Source organism: Arachis ipaensis, chromosome B08 (genome assembly GCF_000816755.2).
Source record: "Arachis ipaensis cultivar K30076 chromosome B08, Araip1.1, whole genome shotgun sequence".
NCBI classification, from domain to species: domain Eukaryota; kingdom Viridiplantae; phylum Streptophyta; class Magnoliopsida; order Fabales; family Fabaceae; genus Arachis; species Arachis ipaensis.
The window spans coordinates 124361236-124370811 of record NC_029792.2 but is presented as its reverse complement, the minus strand read 5'-3'; the positions used below and the strand labels follow the sequence as shown (position 1 = coordinate 124370811).

Here is a 9576-nt window from a genome sequence, read left to right as displayed (position 1 = left end):
ACGAAAATATAAATTTAAAATCTATATTTAAAGTCAAATAACTTTAGAAGCAAAATCTGAGTAAATAAGCTATTTTAGAAGCAGATTGCATTATGGTAGTACATCTCAAAATCAACGTTCTTGTTTCATGTGCAAAATAGCTTAAAGCTAAGGCTAAAATGAGGAGTTACTGTAATAAATAAACTGGGATACAATATTATCAGATTACACAAAATGTAAAATAGATATTAAAATGCATTTTTTTTTTATAATCTATGTAAATCGTGACAGAGATTCCATGGTTTATAAATACACGTAATTCACTATAGGAGTATTACAGTTTACGTTCTAGGCCAAAATTAACATAATCTGTGATAGGGGTCTAACGGTTTATGCGTTAATGAGCAGTTTGCATAAATACAAAATAAAGTAAGTGTATAGTAAACAAAAACATACATAACACAAACACAAGTCCATGGAAATAAACTAAGTACCGTCATACAATACAAAAGTACACGACAAATCTGACATACATAGGTATCATGAATGAAAACATGAAATAAACAGCTACGGCTCCTACCTGTCCTCATCCTCCTCGTGAGAGTCATGTCCAAATGCGCCTAAAAGATGCGACCCTGTACCACATCGAGCGGTTGGTCTCACTCTGGCTGGCCTCTGGCGCTGCTGTGCTCGAGGATCGACGGGCATGCCACGCCAAATGCAGATGGAGGCGTCCCTCCCATGCCCAACCAACTGTCATACGGGCTGATAGCAGGCTCATTCAGGTCTACATGAAACTGGGGCTGGTACCCCTGAGGATCAGACATGTGGGACTGGACATGTGGGACTGGTACCGCTGCATATCCTCCATATCTGAGCGATACCCCTGTGCAACGTCCATCTGGGGCTGAGTTTCCGGCACCTGATCCTATGGGGTATGGTGCTGAAAATGCGGAGGGTCGTCGTTCCGGATGAGATCTGCAAAGTCGGAATAGAACTGTGAACTTCTGACCTCGTGGTCCATATCCATCGTGAAAGTCGGGCTCGCCAAGTCATCATACATCTATCCATGGATCTCATGGTATATCTGGGAACTCGAAACATGTGTAAGAGGAACCTCCTGGGACCCCTCCCCTGCCTGCTCAGTGGGTCTGTCACTAGGAACACTAGATGCGACCCTGATGTACCACCCTGACACTGAGGACGGCCACACCGGACACGGTGATCGGCATGTCCGACTCCGTCGCCACCAAATCTGTCATCCTGAATCATGTCATCCAGCCATCGCCACTCCCGGTCTGTAGCCCGGGTACCAATGCGTCGTTGCTGCTCGACGCGCCTGTTATCAGGCATGTCCGGCATCGGAACCCTAGAAGGCACCTGTGACGACCCTCTCTGAACAACATCCTGACTGATCCCCTCGATCCTAGGATCGGCAATCAAGGAATCTGGCGACAGAAACCTATGGACCACTTTGTACCACCATCGCAGAAAGTCTACGGACGGCCTGGGATCAGGCACCCGGGAAATACTCAGAACAGCATCAACCCTGTTCTGTCAACTAAGGTGCCATACCTAATAGTAGCTCGGGAACCATCTGTCCCCACCCTCCCATCCTTGGCATGGAGCCAGTCTATATTCGAGGCCGGCTCAGGCTCGTGCTGAACGTCACCCAGCTGTGGCAGCACCCTATCCACCTGGTGTCACTCAATGACGGCGAAGTATATCAAGCAAGTACATGCGCGCCATAACCGACTATGCTCCTCTGTGAGAATCTCTGGATGAACAACAGCTATCACGTCGAGCGAAGTATAAGGCTCCCAAACAATCTACAAACGTTGACAGAACACATTTATTAGTCCATTAACTAACAAATATATAGTTAATTACTAGATAAAAATGGAAACTAAATGAATAAACTTACATCTCGATCACCTAAGCGGTCCAATGCTAGGCGACACTGGATAACTCTCTCCTCCTTTGTGATCGGATGTTGGCAAGTAGGTGGCCCACCTAAACGAACACAATATTATACACATGTATAAATTGCTAATGACGTAGTTAACAGGTAGAACCATAATAAAAAAAAAAGTTACAGTTCAAGTCCAACTGTACAGATATGTATACCTGGATGCCAATGGGAAGGAATAGGTGTCGTATCCCCGCGGCCTGAGGCTAGGAAACCGCCAGAAAATCCATGAGTGCAGTAGCTGCAGGGGGCCTGCCATGTTTGTCACGTTTTTGTTGGCCACCCGACACATGCAACGATATAGCCAAGCCAACGCTGCCGACCCCCAACTATAACTACCCATATCATCAAGCCTCGCCACAAAGGGCAACCACCGTATATGAACCCGATTTTCACTCTTGTCACCGAACAACTGAGTGGAAAGTAGCATCATAATAAAAGTCCGTGCATATATGCGTGCGATCTCCTCCGTAGCATCATCCGGCAGCACCCTGAACCTCTCATGAAACCAGGTGAAGTGGACTGTATATCGCTTTACCTTATTTTGTGGTGGAAGCTCCCCAAACAGTTCCTGAAACCACTCCCAAGCCGGTTTGCCTTCTTCCATAAGCTTTTCAAAATCTGTTAGGCACCCGGATATAGGTAAACCATCCATGGGCAGCCGCAGCTGGTATGCTACATCCTGCAGTGTGATAGTGTACTCTCCAAAAGGCATATGAAAGGTATGCGTCTCAGGACGCCACCTCTCAATGAAAGCGCTGACTATGGGCTCGTCCAACCAGAACCACCGGACGTTGAGCCTCGCCAGGTGGTACAAACCAGCCCTCTCCAGATAGGGTACGATCCTGTCATGCAAAGGCATGTTCTGCTGCCTCCGGACACTATAAATACACTTAGTCGGCTGGAACATGTGACAGAAGAAACAAAACATATAAAAAATCCAACATTAATTTAAAGTAATCTAACACTAAAAACAAAATATTAAAGTTTAAACAGGTAACATACAGTTCCTGTTTTCTAATCACAAAATTCAATGAAAGGCATAAACGATTCAAGACCTTAATCTAAATTTAAATATCTAAATCACATTAGAAAAATATTATACGAAATACATTAACTAAAAATAACCAAACTAACCTCTTCGTTTATGCTGCCAGCAACGTGCGCAACGCCGTTGAGCTTGTAAAGACTGCGTGCCTCCGCTATAGTCCTGGCCCGATCTCAACTTAACCAACCCCACTTTTCTCTCTTTTCCTCTTTCTAGAAATCCTCTCATTATCTCTCTAAAAAACCTTACAACCACCACAAATGTAATCCGCGAGATCCCTAAAGGGTATTTATACTAACGCATAAACTGCTAGATTCATGTCGCGGTTTATGCACACTCGTCATTCACACATAAACTGCCATACCCCTGTTGCGGATTATGTTAATTTTGGCCTAGAATGTAAACCGCGACACCCCTGTAGCGGATTACATGTATTTGTAAACCGCAGGACCCCTGTCGCGGTTTACATAAATTATGAGAAAAATGCATTTTGGTATTTATTTTGCATTTTGTGTAATCTAGTAATATTGGATGCCAGTTTATTTATTATAGTAAATTGTCCCTAAAATAAATACTTACATTAGAACTGCGTCCAAACAAAACTTGTGTTTTAAATCCAAATCAGCATACTCAATAAATTAAATCATTTTAAAAGTAGTTTCTTTACTTCACTGGTGGTCAACCTCTTCTCTTTCTCGTTGTTCCTCTTCTCTTCCTTGTCATTTTCTCTTCTCTTCCTTGGCATTCCTCAACAGCCTCCTCCGTCGTGGTTAATCACCACTCATCTCCTCTGTCATCGTCGCCTGGCCGCTTTGTCCATCGCAATCACGCCGCCTTACTGTCTTTGTTCTGCCGGTTCTTTGCTTTCTGTTCTCGTTAGGTTTGCGTTCGCATTCTGTAGCTCATGGTTCATCGTTCTTATATAGGATTCTGCAGTTCTAGCATTCTGTTTCTACAATTCTACTTTGGCATATTTTCTTCTGCTTTTACTATTAAAAAATTATTGTTATATATTATATTTGATTTCTGGTTGATTGTTTTTCTCAATTGTTGTTTTAAATTTTGGTTCTAGTTGATTAAATTTGATATTGCTAGATATTCAATTTTTTCTTTCAAATTCTGGCTGGTTCATTAATTTTTCAAAATTTTTAACTTCGTTTCTTGAAGTGAAGTCATGTTCTTCGTTCTTAGTTAGAGTTCTAAAAATTTCTGCAATTTCTAGAGGAAAAAGTATAAGTAGACAATGAGATTACTAAATAATATGAATAATGGATATATTGGATGTTCAATTCAATAGATATGCAGATGATTATATTCATTATTTTTAATTGGATGGTTATTTCTTTTGATTCGATTTACTCATGCACAGTTAACAATGACTGGATGTTCAATTCACTAGATATGCATATGGTTATCCTAATGTTAATATTTAAGAGGTAATTTGAAGGTAGAGTATTTTTTTACTTTATTAGGTCAATTCTAGACTATTATTCACATTATTTACAAAAGTCATTGTCTATCTAATAAAACCATTTCTAGAGATAGGTTTAATTTTACTTAATAATTTAATTTTAAAAAGATTTTATCTTATCTTACAACAAATTATCACGTTACTCATAGTAATAATCCTATTTTGGACCCAAAACATTACACATATGCAATTTTGCTTTGGGAAGATGAATGTGTCCATCCAAAAAAAAAATTGTAGGTATATATGATTCCTTAAATAATTTAGACGTAATTATAACTACCGTGTAATATTCAGATATATTTTTATCCATTCTTTTTAAAAAGTAACATTTTTCGTACTTACATATTCATAATCTCAAAGTGACGCGTGTATGGCATGGCTTGCTAAAGGGAGTGCGAGTAAAAGAATACCGTTACTGATTTTTTTTTCGTTTTCCCGTTTCTGATGTGTTTAATTAAGTGTTAATGAAAATTTGTTGAAACATATAGAATTTTTATATGATTGATTGTGAGAATTTGTTGATATTGTAGATGGATATATCATATAGGAAAGTTTTCAAATAGTCCAGAGCACTTTACTGGATCTCTGATGATCCAATGCTAGTGGCTGTCGGATTTAACAATTAAATAAACATACGGTACTGATTTATCTAGATTTTTCTAATGTGATTCATAAAATATTGAGCCTACCATATGAGGTGACCTGATGGTGAGGTTGTCTACTGGTAGGGGGTATATATGGAAGCTGGGGTCATTGTTGCCCTTTTATGGCTCAAGCCAGCTAACATATAGAACGAGTTGCTGAAAGTGTATGGGCCAGGATGGTAATATTATGGGCCGGGTTTTTGTTGTTGGATCCGATTAGCTTAAAAAACCATTACCCCACCCCCAGTAGAAAACCTATTTCTCCTAAGTTGTAACCTAGCGCAGCCACTGTAAAAGAGGGGAGAAACCCCAGTACCCCAACGCGAAACCCAACTCCAGGCAGCCCACCCCGCGCCTCCCAGCCCCTCACAGTCGCGCCGAAGAAGCGCCGAACAAGCACCTCCTAGCCACTCCCAGTCCAAGGAACCTGCGCGGCCTAACCCCCTTCGGGTCTCGCAGAACGAGCGCCTCCTAGTAGCGCCGGACAGTGACGAAGCAGCGCAGACCATCCCCTCTGAAGAGTGTCAAACCGGCAAACCCAACCCCTCTGACACCAAGTATGGAGCCTCAATCTCAGGTATTAATTTGACCAATTTCTTTTCTTTGTTGTGTAATTGAGTCTATTTCTGTTTGAAATTGCTTATTATTTGTCGTTAACAGTATTTGCAATTGAAACTTAATACCTGGCAGATGTAGAAGCTCCGGCTGCATGCATCATATTGATAGAAACGATTTCCTTTAACACACATGCATAATTTAATTGGTCCTGCCATTATTTATGTCTAATATTTTGCATGTTGAGCTTATACAAACGTATTATAAATTTACAGATTTTGGAACTTTCTATTTTGATGGGGAAACTATTGGTGGGCATGAGCATAAGGATTCCCTTTCCATGACCTCTTCAGTTGTTCCATGGGTAACTGCATTTGCTGCTACAGTTTGTGGAGAAATAAATGTATGTCGAGTATATGTGATTACTGTCCATTTTTTTTAAAGAAAAAAGTTTCGAAAAATAAAATTTTTGTGTTTTGCCTTTGCATTTAGCAGCTTCTAGTTGATAAAAGATTGTCTTTAGCGAAGTTTCTATTGGGCATTGGAGTCCCAGGGGATGCTATAGAGTAATTCAATCAAGTAGAACTGTTTGGTCTTTAGCTGTTTTGCACTTTGTTTAGGGCAACTTTATGGTCTGTATTGTTCTTTTCAGTTGATATTTTTTTAGAGTTGCAAACTTGTCTGAAATGTTAACACTTTTAACTGAAATGTGTCACTTGCAAGACAGGTGGATGCTGAAGGCAGTTCTCCAATTCATCACAGAATGTTCAATCTATAAAAGAAATGTCTGTTTCCTATAAATGTAACAACCCGGTTGCCATGAATTTATTTGTATTTGGACTTGGCTTCAAGGAAGAAATACAATGTCAATCGGATGCATGAATGTCAATAATGTAACCATCATTGAAGTGCACTACTAGTATTTTAAGTTGGACAATTCTTGTCATGCCATTCCTATTCCTCATGACCATTTCATCAAGTCTCGTTTTCTACTTCCTAGTAGGGCTGAGACATCAATTAAACTTCTTAATGTAGTTTGTGCTAGGCATTTTCATGTCTCTTTTAGCAAGTGAAGCAATTATGTTTGTCATGGAAGTTGTTTATGGTTTTGTTGTGTTCATTTTATTATGCAGATAAATATGTCTGCTTATTAGATGTAGGTGTGAGAGAGTCGGTACAGATTTTAGTATTTTTTTTGGCTTACTTGCATCGTTGCATTGTATTAACTTATTTTTTTTGCATTTTGCATTTCCTATATCCGTTATCAGTTTATAATGAATTTTTGTAGCTGTATGTGTTTCGTGAAATTATTATCATTAATTAAATGTGTGTCATTCTCAATCCCCAATTGCACCAGATGATAAGATTGTTGTGGTTTTTTCTTGTTACTTACATTGGGCAAGTTAGTTTGTTTATATAAAAACAAATATTTTTTTTTTTACAAAACGTGTATCACGTTTTGGCTTTTTTATAATAAAAAAATATATATTATTCACAACGACGTTTTGTCTTATTATATTTTTAGAAAATATTTGTCTTACAAAACCTCAGTAACGTTATGTACTATCATAATAAGAATGTAAAATATCAAAATGAACAAAAATTATCGTATCTGACATTAAATTTGTCTATATGTAAATATCTTAGCATGCATGTACCGTATGTGTTGAGATGCCGTAAACAGATGAGGAGGGTAAATGGATTAACGGATTAATGTGCTAAAATCACGTTTGAATAATTAGACATCGCTGAGTTAATAACAGATACGCTGGAATAATAAGGTGATGTTATGCGTGAAGTGAACATTAGATTAATTATTACAATAGAATATACGTTAAAAAGTAAACAATGGAAGACAGTGAAATGTAAGACTGCTACAAGGCTGGAAACACATGGTGGTAGGTGCTGTTATAACTAAGGTTAAGAGGAGCCTACTTCCTAACCAGAGTTAAGTATAGGACGAACATGGTAACGAAGCTAAATAGGATACACGGGTAGGGATTTCGTTGCCGGCGCCTCTGGTTGGATCGGTTGGGTTGACGGACAGTTGAGTGGTTCTCCCCTCCTTCAATTTGACGTTGCTCCTGTCTGCCTTCGTCGAAAGGGAGTAGTTGGTCAGGAATGGGTGATGGGTTCTGGCAAATGGATGTTGCATGAATTTGTTGCGCTAGAGGACCATTGTTGGTGAGCTGAGTCTCTAATCGTCTGGCAGATACGAATTGTTCGAACGCCATGCGAGCTTCATCTAAGGTTTCGTAAGACTTATGGAGGTTGCCGCTAAATTCGTTAACTTGGCTATGACAGGCCGGCCAGGAACTATAGATACCAGGAACCCTCCCTACGAAAACAACATAGTATTTCTTCTTGGCACGGACCATTTTGACATTCCAAGGGAGAGTTGTGTGGAGTATGTTTAAGCTGTGAGGTTGGTTTTGGTGGTTTTTAAAGGCAACGAGTATGGCTACTGTGATTTGAATAGGAAATTGAAATTGTGCAACTGTAATATTTCCAACGGTTGGAAATGTTATCGAATGTGGGGCTCACATGTGTCGTTTACCAAGGAGCATAAACTAGGCTAATTTTGGTTTGCTTAAGGACATGGTTCTGGTTGAAATAAAATATTATGAAATATAATACAAATTTCAATACTTAATTTTAACAAATGAAATATAAAACAAGTACGTAATTCAATTGTATCGACTCATTTGTTTAACGTTTAATATACAGGTTTTATTTAAATTGTATTAACTCATGGGAGGTTGACGAAGGCTTGCAGGTCGTAGTCTGCGCGACACTGGATGCAGGGGATATGAGCGGCCCCTCCGAAAGCATGGACGGAGTTTCGCTCCGCTGCACGTCTGCGATAGTCATACAGAAGAGGCATGTGGCCCCTCGTGAAGCACGTAGGTGAGGCACAGACGGTGTGTTGTTCTTGTATGTGTGGCATTTGGACCTCACCTGACCACAAGATTATCAGAATTGAAAAGCACCTTACGTTACAATCAGCGAGTGAACCAGCCGCATCAAGCTGGCGATACAGTTCCAGCCCTTTTTGTTTTCCGACGTTGTCGTCCGTGCGAAGCAGCAACGTCATGCTCAGTGCGTATTTGGCTGCTGCATGGCCTGTACTTGTTGCACTATTCAGCATCTGGAGGCCAACGTTTTCGTTACGTCTGATGAAGAGTTCCCGAAGTGCCTCTCGAAACAGAAGTTCTGGATGGCCAGCTACCATGCAGCGATCAAAGAATCTCTTTGACTCTGGGTTGATGCACCACCACCACGGCGTGGCATGCGGCGGTGGGATGGAAACACTCCGGCGAACAATATCGGTGTCTCCCGCATTGCGTGCAGCCTTACAGGTCATTCTGAGACTGCACAGGTCGCGAATGGAGTGTGACGCAACTTTAATGGTTATTGCTACCCAGATGTCGTTCGGAATGAAAGCGATTTTTGAAAAACAGTCGATTGTCATCTTCAGTTTGTTCCTGTTGGTTCCTATTTCGATGGGGATGGGGATACGTGTTTAGAGTATGGGGTTTGGAGTGTGGCATAGTAGTGTAGCCTCCATATTTATAAGTCCACCGATCCCGTTAGAAACCTAAAGTTGATTGTGTCACATACATTCTGAGTTATGCATGCGTAATATTAAACGTTAGAGTAAGCGTAACTATATTATGGTGAAAAATGAAAACTGTATGGGAAATGATATTATTAATTATTGGAAAATAATACATTACCAAGAAGATTTTTGAACAATGTTCCCCTACCACTCTCCTAATTAAATTTACTCTATTAATGTTATTATAATACATTTTTCAGACGTTGTTAAACAATAGTTGTTAGTTAGCTACACTTTTCTAAACCTGTAGTAGTATACATTATTCCACGTGCACTCAGAAGATTGTTAAAG

At 39.9% G+C, this 9576-nt stretch overlaps 1 protein-coding gene and 1 long non-coding RNA gene across 2 annotated transcripts; one reads left to right on the top strand and one right to left on the bottom strand.

The window, feature by feature from the left end:
• LOC107611816 lies at nt 5347-7007 on the top strand. Its single transcript, XR_001613472.2, has 3 exons — nt 5347-5688; nt 5942-6069; nt 6394-7007. It is a non-coding gene; the product is annotated as an uncharacterized LOC107611816 (long non-coding RNA).
• LOC107611674 (putative F-box protein At1g67623) lies at nt 8416-9138 on the bottom strand. Its single transcript, XM_016313577.1, has one exon. It carries the CDS (start codon nt 9136-9138, stop codon nt 8416-8418), a length of 723 nt encoding a protein of 240 aa, XP_016169063.1.

Excerpts from the sequence above, each read along its gene's own strand:
- LOC107611674 (XM_016313577.1), bottom strand. The coding sequence starts at position 9,138 with ATGACAATCGACTGTTTTTCAAAAATCGCTTTCATTCCGAACGACATC.